This window comes from Oncorhynchus mykiss, chromosome 4 (genome assembly GCF_057628025.1).
Source record: "Oncorhynchus mykiss isolate SJ-2025 chromosome 4, ASM5762802v1, whole genome shotgun sequence".
NCBI classification, from domain to species: Eukaryota; Metazoa; Chordata; class Actinopteri; order Salmoniformes; family Salmonidae; genus Oncorhynchus; species Oncorhynchus mykiss.
In genome coordinates, this window is record NC_143025.1 from 61,244,208 (window position 1) to 61,259,120 (window position 14,913).

General features: G+C 41.7%; 1 protein-coding gene across 5 annotated transcripts in view; it reads right to left on the reverse strand.

The window, feature by feature from the left end:
• Positions 1-572: 572 nt before the first annotated feature.
• LOC110522090 (filamin-A-interacting protein 1) overlaps positions 573-14,913 on the reverse strand; it is a 53,857-nt gene continuing 39,516 nt past the window's right edge. For 2 of the 5 annotated variants that reach the window (XM_021600188.3, XM_090232437.1), the window contains one exon: positions 573-12,560. In XM_021600188.3, coding sequence (XP_021455863.3) covers positions 12,523-12,560 — 38 coding nt within the window. In that variant the 3' untranslated portion in view covers positions 573-12,522. The remainder of the gene's footprint in view (positions 12,561-14,913) is intronic. The other 3 variants (XM_090232434.1, XM_090232436.1, XM_021600186.3) reach the window with 2 other exon arrangements.

Genomic DNA, 14,913 nt, shown 5'->3' on the forward strand with positions numbered 1-14,913 from the left:
ACCTAAAAAGGACAGAACTGTCTTACCATTAAAAATGCTGTTGGCGATTGCACAATGGACATGTTTTCATTACGAGCGTAAGGCTCACACTCCTTACTAGGGTTCTGTGGACATTACAAGCAGACGGGTAATGTTGCATGTAGGTCATAGCACAGAACATGACATCTTGACAATTTGAGGGATATGTCAAATAACTGAACATGTAATGCTGATGATCAGTCAAAAGTCACTGCAGATATTCAGGAATGTACAGTGTCAAAATGTTACATTGGCACAGAACAATATTGTTTATTTTGGACTGATGTCCAACTGAGCATTCTGCGCAATGCATCAATGAGCACTGATGAAGATTTCTTTAAAAGCGCAGAGGCTTGGAACTATATGACATTCAAAAGGAGACATAACTAGTAGGAAAAACATATTTTGATGTCGCCAGATTGACTTTATACACAGTATAAGCATTGCTAGCTATTTGACAAACTTTGCTAGCTAAGCCATTAACATTATGATGAGTCATTAACATTATTTTAATGGTGCACCTGGCGTCAAATACATGACCTTGATAGGACTTGTTCAAGTTCATATTCTTTATTGATACCGATAATTTAAAATGACAGTGGTAGAAGCATATATACACAAGTGAATGGCACAGATGCTAAAATTGGTGAAGGTTCAAACAAGCAAATATGTCAACAAAGAAAAAATGATTTGCTCCATGAAGTAATCAGACTGTGCACGCGGCAATCTTGTCTATTTGAAGTCTACTCATCAATTGAGACAGGTGGGTCCACCCTAAAGATGGCAGCGTACACATTGTTGGATTACGTCATGGAGCAAATTTTTATTTTATTTTAATAATGGAGCATTTTCCAAACTCAAAACAGAACCCATGCAATTGGACAGACATTTTATTAGACTGTTTCCACGACTCGAGGACGAAGACAGTATCATCGACTTAAGGTTGGTCAAACATGTGCATTGCTACACCAAACAGTACCTAACCTGTAACTCCCAGGATAATGGATACCAAATGTTGGTTAAATCAAATGATCTGGTGTTACAATCTGTAGCTAGTTTGGGACCCCTTCCCTTTGGGCTTGTTGAGTAGCTAGCTTTCTCCACATAGGAGCAGGTTGCTGGTTATCCCAAAGGCCGGCAGATGGCGATAATGAGTTGTTTCATTTTACAGTCCAAACGCATTGTATGCAGCAGGCAATACGCTCATATCCCTGGTGGACCGGTTCATACCTAAAAGAAATCTCCATTCAGGCTGCAATGGTTTCAATGTCCTCCTAAACTATATTCAATGGTGAGGGGGAACTGGGGAAAATAGGCTTTCTTTACGAAACACCATTTTCCACCACCATGCTAGAGAGGCTAATGCCTAGGAATGCTAGTCCCGGATGTTGCGTATCGCATTCAGTCAATCAGGTTGCAGCAGACTGCTGCAACAAATCTCTACACTAAACAAGCAAGTAAAGTGTAGAGAATCATTGTCCATCAAACAGCTGTGAAATATTTTCCATAACCAAAAATGTATTTTCAGCTGGTGTACAAAACCAAAAGTAAGACGCAGTATCTAAACTTAATGGGAAGCATAGAAATAGTGCCCATAGAACATATATACAGTTTAACTTGCTTTCAATGAGAAAGAAATGCATGTTATAGATCTGTCACTGAATTGTCAGGTTGCCCAAAAGTTACATACCAGTCTCTTTAGCTAACATTCCACTCCTTTTCATTGCCAAACAGACTTGCCTTTTTGCCATTTTCAAATATGAACATTCTATAATAATGAGCTTGAGGAGAACAGCGGTAACCAGTCTGTCGAAAGTAGCTAACAAACATCTAAATTCTCAACCTAAATACACACTGAAATTACAACCACAAAACCGTCATGCTTTGATTTTTAAAGTGGAACTGATAACATTTTATCAACATTAAATCTTATAAAAATCAATTCATATACACCCCCAGGAAGAATGACACCCTTTTTAAAGTCTTCTAACGAGAGCACTTAGATATGGTCATTTTCACGGTTTCACAGAATGTTTGGGAATTACTATTAGTAAGGCATTAGTGAAGATTATATAGTAATATAGAGTGAGAAAGTGGCCATGCTTTCGCAAAATGAAGACACTTCAGTAAATAAAACCTGTCTTGTCCAGGGCCGGACTCTACGCAGACCGGTGACCCATTGCCAAGCAGAGCTTCAGTAGGCCCATATGCAAATAATCAATTTGCTACACCATCCTGACATTCACTTTGAACTGGACTGTGTTAATTAACAGGCAGTAGCAACAGCGCAACTTTAGAACGTATTCGCTAAAAGCCACCTCAATTATTTCTGCAAATATGTATATACCACGGGGGTCCTCATATATTTGGGAACTTCAGTCCTATTGATTATAAAAACATGAATGTATGCGTCTCCCTCAGTTGCCTATACACATTAACAACTAATGCTAGCCAAAGTGAGATCAGCTAAAATCTAAAAAGGGATAATTAGATAAACGCTCAAGCTAACTAGTTCGCCGTCAGTTGCACTGAAACGATTGGGAATAATAGCCTGCTTGTCCTTCTGCATCTTGCCTGCCAATGCATTCTTGTTCCAACCCACGTTTTGACAACTGAATGAGAACTTGCCTGCCTGACCATTTGATCAATGCCAAATACATTTGATTGACAACTAAGAGGTATGTTAACTATGGATAAGTCGTTCAAGTTCAGCATCGCTAGCAAAGCGATTCACATTTCTTGCTAGCTAACCAAATGACACCTGCATCTCTAGCTGTAGCCACTGAAAAAACACGAGGGGAAAAAGTTGTCACTCACCAACTTTTCCAATAACATCCTCCCAGCAGCTAGCTAACTAAAGTTAAGCTCTGTTAAAAGCTTGCTAAATAAATAGCTAGCTACATAAATAGATTGAGTTTGACACCCCTGAGATAGCCTATCAGCGCACAGGCATACTGAAAAAAACAAAAACAGAATTCGCGGGCCAGATATAGCCTATTTGTTTTTGGGTCGTGCAACTGCGACCCAAACTGGCCATTGATTTATTAGAAATTATATGGCCCTTTATAATGTCCAATTATGTACATAAGATACTGTATATAGCATATTAAAACAAACTAAATAATATTGGTCCATCCTTGGCTGCTATGCTTGCAGATGTGCATAATATTTATTTATTTTACTTCACCTTTATTTAACTAGGTAAGTCAGTTAAGAACACAATCTTATTCTCAATTACGGCCTAGGAACAGTGAGTGTTATAACTGCCTGTTCAGGGGCAGAACGACAGATTAGTACCTTGTCAGCTCGGGGATTTGAACTTGCAACATTCCTGTTACTAGCCCAACGCTCTAACCACTGGGCTACCTCCCCAATATTCTGCGACCCTACTCAAAAAGTATTTAATAATTCCAAATAACAAAAACATAGCAATAGTTTTGTATTTAAACTTAAAACATGTTTAAAAAATGTTTGCACTGCATGGATCACCGGTGCAGTTGAATGCAGCATTGCTGCCTGCCTAGGTTACTGCTCAAATATTACTGTAAAAGGCCTACATGTTGCTCCTTTTTATGGTGATTTGTTGCAGGTTTAGTTTTGGTTGATTGTCAAGCTTTAAAATATCGATGACACTGCAACATTTTAGTAGCCTGGCTAGGACTGCATTTGTCTGTACACTTTCCCCTCCACTGCATGCACGCACAAAAGCAGTGCAATTGAAGTTGAATTCACCTACGTGAGCGCATCAGGCTGCATTTACATAAAGTAGATTACTCATTTACGCTTGTGTCCTATTCGCCCCGCGGGCCTTGTGTTTGACACATGTGCGCTAGCCCATTAGCCACGTTATGACTGATTTGCGATCATCGCATTGACATTTCCAGTGTCAGTTAAAATCGTGTTTTTATAAAATAAAATGTAATTGAAACTGAAACAGTGCATCCTAAATGGGTGGAGGCAGCAAACAATGTACCAGGCCAGCTGTGATTTAGAACCGGATAGCAATATTTATTGGACTACCAAGAAATGCATTGATCTATTATATTAATCATGCATTTAATTGCATCCATAGATTCTGCCAACAACGGCTTACTCTATATAATGGCATTTTGAATCAATCCATTTTTTAAACCGCTTATAAAGTTGGTTTAAGCATACTGCGAATTTGATATTTGACTGATATGATTGTTTCATATCTGCAAAGTAGTTTAGGCTGTCAGTTCCACCTTAAGCATCAAAATACAACTTGACTTGCTTACAGCTAAATGTCTTTTACTTATAATTCTAATTTCGAGGCTCCACATGTGGTCATGGAAAATTACTTTAATGTTATTTCCAACAACCTACTCCGCCGTAAATCAAGCTGCACGTTGAGTTTGCCGAAGTGAGTCACCTTGGCAATGGCAAGGAGTGGAATGTTAGCTAAAGACTGGTACCCATAATAGTGGGAACTATTGAACCTGCCCCATTACCTCAAACTCCTTGATGTTAGACGTGATGTAGAGTCCGATACCAATGGGGATGAAGATAAACCAGATAACGAAGAAAGCTGGGAGAACTGTGCCCGCTGTCAGAATGGGTTGCCAAGCAGGTAATCGTTGTTTAAACTCTGTGTTACCGGGCTTTTTATTATTGATGGTCCCACAGGTACGGCGATGTAACAGTCTTCCTCCTGCGCGTTGTAGCTCGACGCCATCATGGTTTCTGACCGAAAACAACCAGTGTGTCAGCTATTTTAGGTCGTCTCCCTGAAGCTGAAGAAGCTAACAGTTTAGCTGAGGCAAGTCTGAGAAAACGCTCTGATATATGTGCTAGTTTTAAATGTTATTTCTCCATATATAACTTTTATATTAAGATGGCTTGCCCGACAACCCAAGTCAGGAAGTTCTTACTGCGAAGCGAAAATAAGTGATTACATAAAATATGATAATATTTGCCACAAAGAAACGTTAATCATTCAAACTATAGCGAATGTCTGATTCAATTCAGGAGATTAAGTCAATGAATGATAATTATTTTGGAATTTGATTGATATTAGCACCTCAAAGTTATTTTGGGGCATTAAATACTGTAAAAACACCAGCAAATCAGCTCCAAGTTACTTTAATTTTGGAATTCTGTTCCAAAGTACTCCCACACGTAATAGAAAGATGCACTCACTGGCCAGTTTATTAGGTACACCCGTCTAGTATCGGGTCAGACCCCAATTTTCCTCCAGAACAGCCTGAAAGGTTCCACAGGGATGTTGGTCCATGCTTATGTGATGGCATCACGCAATTGCTGCAGATTGGACGGCGGTACATTCATGCTGCGAACCGCCCATTCCATCTCGTCCCAAAGATGCTCTATTGGGATGAGGTCTGGGGACTCAAGTAAACGGAACTCGCTGTCATGGTCCAGTTAAAGTTTTTCCACTCTTCAATTATCCAGAGTTGGTGATCGTGTGCCCACTGGAGCCGCTTCTTGTTTTTAGCTAATAGGAGTTGAAACCGGTGTGGTCTAATGCTGCAATACCCCATCCATGACCAGGATCACAATACTGTTGTACTGCGTCAGTGTCTGTTTGTGGCCCATCTGTTAGCTTACACGATACTTGCCCTTCTTCGACCTCCCTCTCATCAACAAGCTGTTCTCACCCCGAGGTTGGTGCTGATGTTTTGTGTTTGTCGCACCATTCTCGGTAAACCCTAGACACTGTCGTGAGTGGAAAAGCCCAGGAGGGCGGCCATTTGAGATACTGGATCCAGCGCGCCTGGCACCAACGATCAAAACACAGTCGCTTAGGGCACTCGTTTAGCCCATTTTAACATTCAATCGAAAAGTAACTGAATGCCTCGATGCCTGTTTTATGTAACAAGCTATTTTGTGAGCGACAAAATTACTTTTGTTATTTAGTGATAGACATTAACGAGGGAATATATATTTTTGTCCGCTCAGGACTTCCTTATTTTCCAGTCCTAATGCCAGGTTTGACAATGTACCTGTCAAACAGTAACAGTTGGTTATGGCATACATTTTGACAGCAGAGTCGCAACTTATCCAGCTGTGACACACAAGGAACATGTGATTTGGGGCTTGTATACTTCGTATTTATAAACATAACGCCTTTCCCACCGTTTGTTTTATTTGATTAAGTCCTTTTTGTCCTGTCAACACCATCGATAAAGTGTTTGGCTCGAGGCCGCTTGGAAATGAATCTTAATCACCAAAGCTTTATTCAAATATCAAGTTTGTGAGGAGCAAAACAGTGAGCTGACGCACCCTTTATCTATTATAAGCAGGCCTAAATTATTTTAGCTATGCTTTGGACGTGCGTAAAACCCCTTCCATGACGTAGATTACATGCCCATCATGAAATGAGAGCTTCTGTGAATACCGGTGAACCTCGTATTTAGAATTTATTCTCCTGTAACAATTGTTTATTTTCCCCATTTCACATTCTTAAAACCCAAGCCCTCTGTAAGCTACCCTTACTCTAGGCCTACTATAACCTAGTCCAGTTCAACAGCAATGCGTCATCTTTTTTTATATCATTCCATTTTAAATGTATTTCTTAAAACATTTGTTACAGTGCTTGTTTTTCATAAAATCTTATTAAAAACAAATTTATTAGAATGATTCACTGTTCTGGTTTTATGATGAGAAAGTTTGTGGCACGCATGCAATGCAACTTTTGGAGTAGTCTGAATGCAGTCGTTAAGATGGTCCCAATATGTACAGTACCAGTCCAATGTTTGGACACCTACTCATTTCATTCCAGGGTTTTAACTTTATTTTTTACTCATTTCTACATTGTATAATAATAGCGAAGTCATAAACTATTAACACATATGGAATCATGTAGTAAACAAAGTTTCACTCTCAACCAGCTTCATGAGGTCAACTGGAAGGCATTTCAATTAACAGGTGTGCCTTTAGTTAACATGTGGAATTTCTATCCTTAATGCATTTGAGCCAATCAGTTGTGTTGTGACAAGGTTCGGGTGGTATACAGAATATAGCCCTAGAGAAATGACAGTCCATCATTATTTTAAGACATGAAGGTCAGTCAATACAGAACATTAAGAACTTCTCAAAAACTATCAAGCGCTATGATGAAGCTGCTTCCCTCCCAGAGTTCTCTGCTGCAGAGGAAAAGTTCATTAGAGTTACCAGCCTCAGAAATTGCAGGCCAGATAAATGCTTCAGAGTTCAAGTAACAGACACGCCAACATCAACTGTTCAGAGACTGATTCAGGCCTTCATGGTCAAATTGCTGTAAATAAACCACCATGAGAGGACACCAATAAGAAGAGACTTGGTTGGGCCAAGAAACACAAGCAATGGACATTAAACCGGTGGAAATCTGTCCTTTGGTCTGATGAGTCCAAATTTGAGATTTTTGGTTTGAACTGCCATGTCTATGTGAGACACAGAGTAGGTGACCGGATGATCTCCGCATGTGTGGTTCCTACTGGGAAGCATGGTGGAGGCGGTGTGATGGTGCTTTGGTGGGGACACTGCCTTGCATTCTACATAAATCACACTTAACCAGCATGACTACTACAGCGAATCGCCATCCCATCTGGTTTGCACCTAGTCCCACTATCATTTGTTTTTCAACAGGACAATGACCCAACACACCTCCAGGCTGTGTAAGGGCTATTTGACCAAGGAGAGCAATGGAGTGCTGCATCAGATAACCTGGCCTCCACAAATCACCCGACCTCAACCCAATTGAGATGGTTTGGGATGAGTTGGACCGCAGAGTGAAGGAAAAGCAGCGAACAAGTGCTCAGCATATGTTGGAAGAGTGCGTGCAACCTGTCATCAAGGCAAAGGGTGGCTACTTTGAAGAATCTAAAATTGAGTTGTCACAACCTGGCGACAAAGGGAGTCCATACATTGGCAGTTAAGGAGTAACAAAAATATTTATTAAATAATTAAGTATAAAACTACAAAGGAAAACTAACCTGTGAAGTATGAGAGTAGGCATGTGAGGGGTGTAATGAAGATGCATGGATGAAGGTAAAATGTGTGTAAGTGTTAAAGGGTGCACCTAATCAAAAAACATAATCAAGCAGATCAAAACAAAATGGTGCTTGTGGAGAGAGAGAGAGCCAGGACTGGGCACCAGGAACTTATCTCCTAGTTGATCCCAAACCCAGTTGAAACTTGTCACCTTAATGACCCAATCAGCAAATAAAAGCACAAACACAGTAGGCAGGGAGAGCGAGAGCACTAACAACAACCCAAAAAGAAAACCACACATATACAACAGATCAAAAACCATAACTAAAAGGTTCAGACAAATACTATACAAACCATAGAGGCCCACCGGATGCCCATGACAACAATCCGTGGGAGTGGGTAACAGTCAGGTTGTGTCACACTAACCTTCCAGTAGTCAGTGCAAAATCTAAGAGAACCATCTGGCTTGCTCACCAAGAGACACAGGGAGGCCCAACTGAAGAATGATGGTACAGCGATATTATTAACTAGCATGTATTTAAGTAACATAGCTTTTCCAATGAGACATGACACAAACGTTGTTTAATAGGGACAGCATCCCCAACATCAATATCGTGCACTGCCAAATGTGTACGAGGTGTCAGCAAACAGACTGAAAATCAGTGATCAAATCAGTTAACGCTGCTTGACAATAAGGCAGGTGACCCAACAATTCCACCAAAAGAACAGAACTAACCACGTCAGGTTTAGCACAGTTATGATTTAGTCAATTCTGAAGACAAACCAGTATAATAGGGCTTAAGCAAATTGACATGGCAGAGCGGATTCGCCTTTCTGCGCTCAGGGGTAGCAATCAGATTGTGGTTCGGCAATTGTTCGATCTGAACTGTGTATGGGCCTCTGAATTTGGCCTGAAAAGGAAAACCGATAACGGGCAGCAGGGCCAGAACCTGGTCCCCTAGACTAAATAAATAGTCGCAGCGCAACTCACCAGTCAAACAACCTTTTTTCCCCCTTCACCTGAAAGGATGCCAGTTTTTCTTTAGCTATTTCACAAGCCATGTACAACCTGTGTCAGAAACCATTAACATGACAAATTTGGGGGACGCTCAACCACCATCCAATCCTCCTTTATTACAGCAAGGGGACCACGCACAGTATGACCAAAAACAGGGTCATTAGGACTGAACCCTGTGCCCTCGTGATACTTCTAACAGTGAGCAGCAACCAGGGTAACCCCTCATCCCAGTCACGTTCTAATTCAGTGCAGTACTCACGTGACAGCGACTTCAAAGTCTGATAAACGCTCAAGGGCCCCTTGACTCTGCGCATGAAAAGCACTGGCCTGATTATGTTTTATATGCTTTTGTTGCAAGACTTGTGCAAATATGTGCGAAGTCAAGTTGGAACCATGATCGCTCTGAATCACCTTAACTATTCCAAAAAAATTGAGGTGAACTGTGACAAAGCCTTCACAACAGACATAGTGGATAGGCTGCAGGATATCTTGTAGCCTGACAAATCAGTTCACATGTAGGTGCTACCAGCTTTAGAACAGGGTAAGGGTCCAACACCATCAATAATCAAATGCTCAAATGGCTGGCCTGTAACAGGAATAGGTTGTATGTTGCGGGACTGGCCTTAAAATCTGATTAGGCTTCCCAGTCAGCTGAAAAACATGGCATATTTAGATGTTTAAAGAAAGACATTTCCGATTACAAGGCCAATAAAAATGACCCAAAACTCAATCATAAGTTTTACTAACCTCTAAGTGACCAGAAACTTCATGAGAAGTTCTCAAAATTTGATCTCGAAGCTTAGAAGGAACCACAATCTATAACTTTTGCTGTGAGGTGTCCATTTCCTCACCAACAACTGATCTTGAATGTAGTACCCCTAGGCAGCACTACTTAAACGATTATCAAACTGTTCAGCTATGTGTTGTGTAAGTTCCGTTTTGACCCTAGTGTCAGCACAGCTCATAGCACGAGTCACAGCGCATGCAGAGAATACCTCCGGGAATCTCTGTAGGTTAAGCGGGTTATGAGAAACCACCAGAGGAGATGCGTCACACCAGACACTACAACCGGCTAAGTTGTTACCCAAATCACATGAACACAAGTCAACGGGCAGAAAGGGACCCACCCCAAGGGAAACATCACCTTGCATTAGGTCAGATATAAGTTTGACTTTATGCAAGGGTACAGACAATAGTATTCAAAGCTATCCCTTGAATCAGGACACTGGTTCCTGTATCCATCTCCAGAGAATAAGGCAGAACAGACTCCAAAACAAACGATTCAGAGGCACCCGTGTCTCACAGAATCTCTACTGGCACGTCACTTCCCAATAGTGAAACATAACCCTCTGACAAATGGCGAATAATAAATACTTAAAGACTTGGACAATTCTTGAGCAACAGGATTAGCACGAACAGGCTCAGCTAACGCAACAGGTTTTACATTTGTGCTGGCCAATCTGCTGACCTTTTTTTTTTTTTACCAAGGACAGGATATTAGCTCTTCCAGTGGCCTTTACCATAATAATTACAGTTATTACTAACATCATTCTGTCCACATGCAACACGTTCCGATCTAAATGGAAATGCGTCATTACCAGAACCAAAGGAATTTGCTGTACGAAATCCACTTGAACTGTTCCTCTGGGGAACAGCCTTTGGGGGTCAGTACGTACGCATTTGCCAAAACAGCAGCTTCAGTCCGTACTTTATGTTCATTTATATAGGTAGCAAGACGATAAGGGACAGACTAAATTGTTTGAGGACAACCAGCTTGTACAAAGCTTCAAAACTAGTAGACCAAAGATTGAATTGAGTTAACAAATCCTGTGAAAACTCAACATGGGACTGTTTTTTCACCTTTCTTCAACGTTCTGAAACGCTGTCAATACACTTCAGGGACCAACTCATAAAACTGCTGTCCTGCATACTTAACCTTTAAGTAATCATCGCTATCTGTAGCGCTAAGAGATGAGTGAGCCCTACTGGTCAAAACACTGTAGCGTCATTCTCAAAAGAAAATTCACCTGAAAGCTTGCCTCCTCTGACAAGTTCTAACCGTTGATGTTGCAACCGCAGTTTAGCTTGCTCTGTATCCTGCTTCAACCTTTCAAATCAAGTTATTTTTGCTGTTTAAACCATTCCAGATCTTTGTCATGATTTAGCTGCAATAAAGGGAACTCGTTTTTCTGCTCAAATGTCAAACCAGCACTAGACGCAATTGGTACAGCCAAGACAGCTGGTTCACTCAATTCTGCCTTGAAAATACCAGCTGAAAGCAAATTAGCTGACAGAATAGACCTTACTGGATCCTTGAGACATTTGTCACTGAGCTCATAATACTCACTCAACTTCAAAAGCTGTTCCTTCGTAAACTGCATAAGCAACTCCTCAGAAGGAACACGGGACAAAATCCGCAATAGAAGCCATAATGCTACTACCAAATGAACAGATTAGTACATAGGTATTGATGCACTAGAGCCCGCTGGCACGAAGGAGGAACCAGCTTGCTAGTAACCAACCACAGATGTACTCCAGAGACAACTGCTTTAACCTCTGTGACCACACAAAAATAACAAACGACACAACTTGCCCCCAGTGTGAACACACCGCTATATCTAACAGGGGGAAAGACCATATCTCTGGGCAATGAGTTATGTCTGCCTCAACTTCTCACCGTCATACATTGCAAAGACAACTCACCTCCATAATCCGATAACCCAACAAGGAACAGAACAAAGTGTCTCTAGACAATACAGGACAAAGAGACTTCATGGTCTTCTCTCCACCAAACTAACCTGTGAAGTATGAGAGTAGGCATGTGAGGGGTGTAATGAAGATGCATGGATGAAGGTAAAATGTGTGTAAGTGTTAAAGGGTGCACCTAATCAAAAAACATAATCAAGCAGATCAAAACAAAATGGTGCTTGTGGAGAGAGAGAGCCAGGACTGGGCACCAGGAACTTATCTCCTAGTTGAACCCAAACCCAGTTGAAACGTGTCACCTTAATGACCAATCAGCTCCACCTGTCCCCAATCTGCAAGTAAAAGCACAAACACAGAGGAGGCAGGGAGAGTGTAACAGTTGTGTAACACTTTTGATGTCTTCACTATTATTCTACAATGTAGAAAATTGTAAAATAAAATAAAGAAAAACCCTTGAACGAGTAGGTGTTTCCAAACTTTTGACTGGTACGGTATGCATCTGTCCTCTCACACAAACCTCTGCAGCGTTAGCTCGGGTCAAGGGCGTCACGTGCGGCTTGAGTCTTCAAGACTTCCATTGAAGAACGCTCAAGCCGCACGTAACAGCCTATTACTATTCGAAAGCCCACAGAATTGAGAAGAGAGCCTTGTTAGGTGCCCTGAGGTTAGAAATAATCTCCATGACAGTCTGCATGCGGAGTTCTGACTGTTTTCCGATGGTCGTCGTCTGTTGGCTTGGCCCTATGGTTGCGGTGGCACACTGTAAGAGTAGAGTAGGGATGCAGGGCACTTGTCATAGGTGAAGGAAGGAGTTCCACATTACAGTCTCATCATCTGGGCTCAACTATCACATGGTGCACAATATTTCCTGTGGGGACAAGAAATCAATAAAAGGACCATGAGTGATACTGTGCCATTGCATCCTCACTCAGACCAACCAATGAAGACATGAGGGTCATTATTCAAATAGAGGTAAGAGTTACGTCCCAAATTGCAACCTATTCCCTATATACAGTGGTGTACAACTTTTGACCAAGGCCCATAGGTTTTCGGTCAAAAGTAGTGCACTATATAGGGAATAGGGTGCCATTTGGGATGCAACGACAAGAATGAGTTTGTCGATCAACCGATATAATTATTTAGAGCATTGTTTAGCTTTGTTTTTTTATAACACATTTTATAAACATGACTGATTTTTGTATGTGCAAAATTAGATTCATCCACACTTTGATCCACCAAAATCTGTCACTCAAACAACCCCAGGGGAGTGAAGGCAGCCGACCATTTGCAGGATCAGGATGCAGCTGAGTGAAAGTGGAATTCACTTGTGAATCTGTGTTTCAGCTATCTCATGTTTACTGTCCCTGGCCTGGTTTCCAGATGCTTCTCTTCGGAGGGAGACCCTACATGAACCCAACTCCACCTTCTCTTCTCTGTGTGGGTGTCCCAAATGGCACCCTATTCCCTATGTGGGGCACTTCTTTTGACCAGAGCCTTATGTGCCCTGGTCAAAAGTAGTGCACTATATAGGGAATAGGGTGCCATTTGGGACACCACCACAGAGAAGGTGGAGCTGGGTCTGGTACCCATCACCCTCCATCTGTAGCTGGCTCTACAGAATATTCAGGAATGCCCTCCCATGCACCATGACATAAGCAAGTTATTTTGCTTCCTGCCTCATTTCACTTATGTAAACCTTTGTTCATCCGCTCATTAGGATAGTAAGATGTGTTCCCATGGGAGTGGTAGGCTGTGGTTTGTATTATCGGTTTAGAGAGTGGAAGGCTGCTTGTTAAAAATAAGTATTTCTTAATTGCTCTAGTCTAGAGGGTGTTTAATCAAGTGGTGCATGGCTATGAGATCCAGACCTGTGACCTGCTTTCCCTCAGCGCTTCCTTTTCACATCCTTGTTTAATTAGTTTTTGGAACAGGAGCCATTTGGAGGAAAAACTGTAGGCCTCAATGGTCGCTAGCCAAATGTAGTGGACCTTACTGTAAGTCCATAGTCAAGGTAAATGTAGACTTCATGAATCATTTACCATAGAAACGACATTACATCTAGTGATCAGAAAGACTGCTCAGTTATTTTTGACTCTCCAATTCTGCAATTTCAGATAAAGCTGTCTGTTGTCCAGGTGAGGGAGCTATAGTCCAACATCAGAACATATCTTAAGCCAGCAGAACTATCTGCGTCGACTGGGCTGCAGTGGAGAGGGACAAAAGCTTTTAAGTTCCTCATTGTGCACGTCAGAGGAGCTGACATGGACCAATCTCACTGACACCATGGTGTAAAAGGCACAACTCCCCCCCCCTCCTCCTCCTCCTCCTTCAACCTCCGGCATGGAGCCTCAGATCCTCAAGAAGTTCCACAGCTGCACCATCGGGAGCATCTTGACAGGCTGCGTCACCGCTTGGTATGGCAACTGCACTGCCCTCAACCACAAGGCTCTACAGAAGTTGGTGTGGATAGCCAAATACATCATTGGGGGCGAGCTCCCTGCAGGACATTCACCTCCCTTGACCAAGGCCCTTCTCCCCCCAATTGCTCAGTTTGGCTGGGCGGCCTGCTCTAGGAAGAGGGTCTTGGTGGTTCAAAACTTCTTCCATTTAAGAAAGATGGAGGGCACTGGTCTTGAAGACTTTTAGTGCTGCAGACATTTTTTAGGTACCCTTCCCCAGATCAGTGTCTTGACATGACCAAAAGTGTCTCCTCCCCTTCATCTACACTGATTTGAAGTGCATTTAGTGACATCAATAAGGGATCATAGCTTTCACCTGGTCAGTCTGTCATGGAAAGAGCAGGTGTCCTTAATGTGTTGTACACTCAGTGTAGATAATAGGTTGCCATTTGGGATGCAGTCACTGAGTAAAGTTCAATGACTCAACAAGGAAAAGCCTCTCCCATTAGCACCTCTGCATGATTCCGCAATCAACAAACGGTTTGAAGTACAGTGTCACTTTACTGTCATTGCAGGTCACTTGTTTTTAATTGTATTTGCTCGTTAGGTAATCAAACCTTTGATATGTGATGGATTTTATGTACTTCCACAGACTGTGGCTCTGCAGCTGTGAACTGTGTGGAAGCCTTTACATCAGTAAATGAAAGCCTACTCCAAAATATCAGGTATGAAAAGTCTAGTTCACATTTTTATTCTGATTAACTATTTCATTCCTTTTGTATGGATATACAGTACTAGTATTAGGAACAAGCAAGACTACAG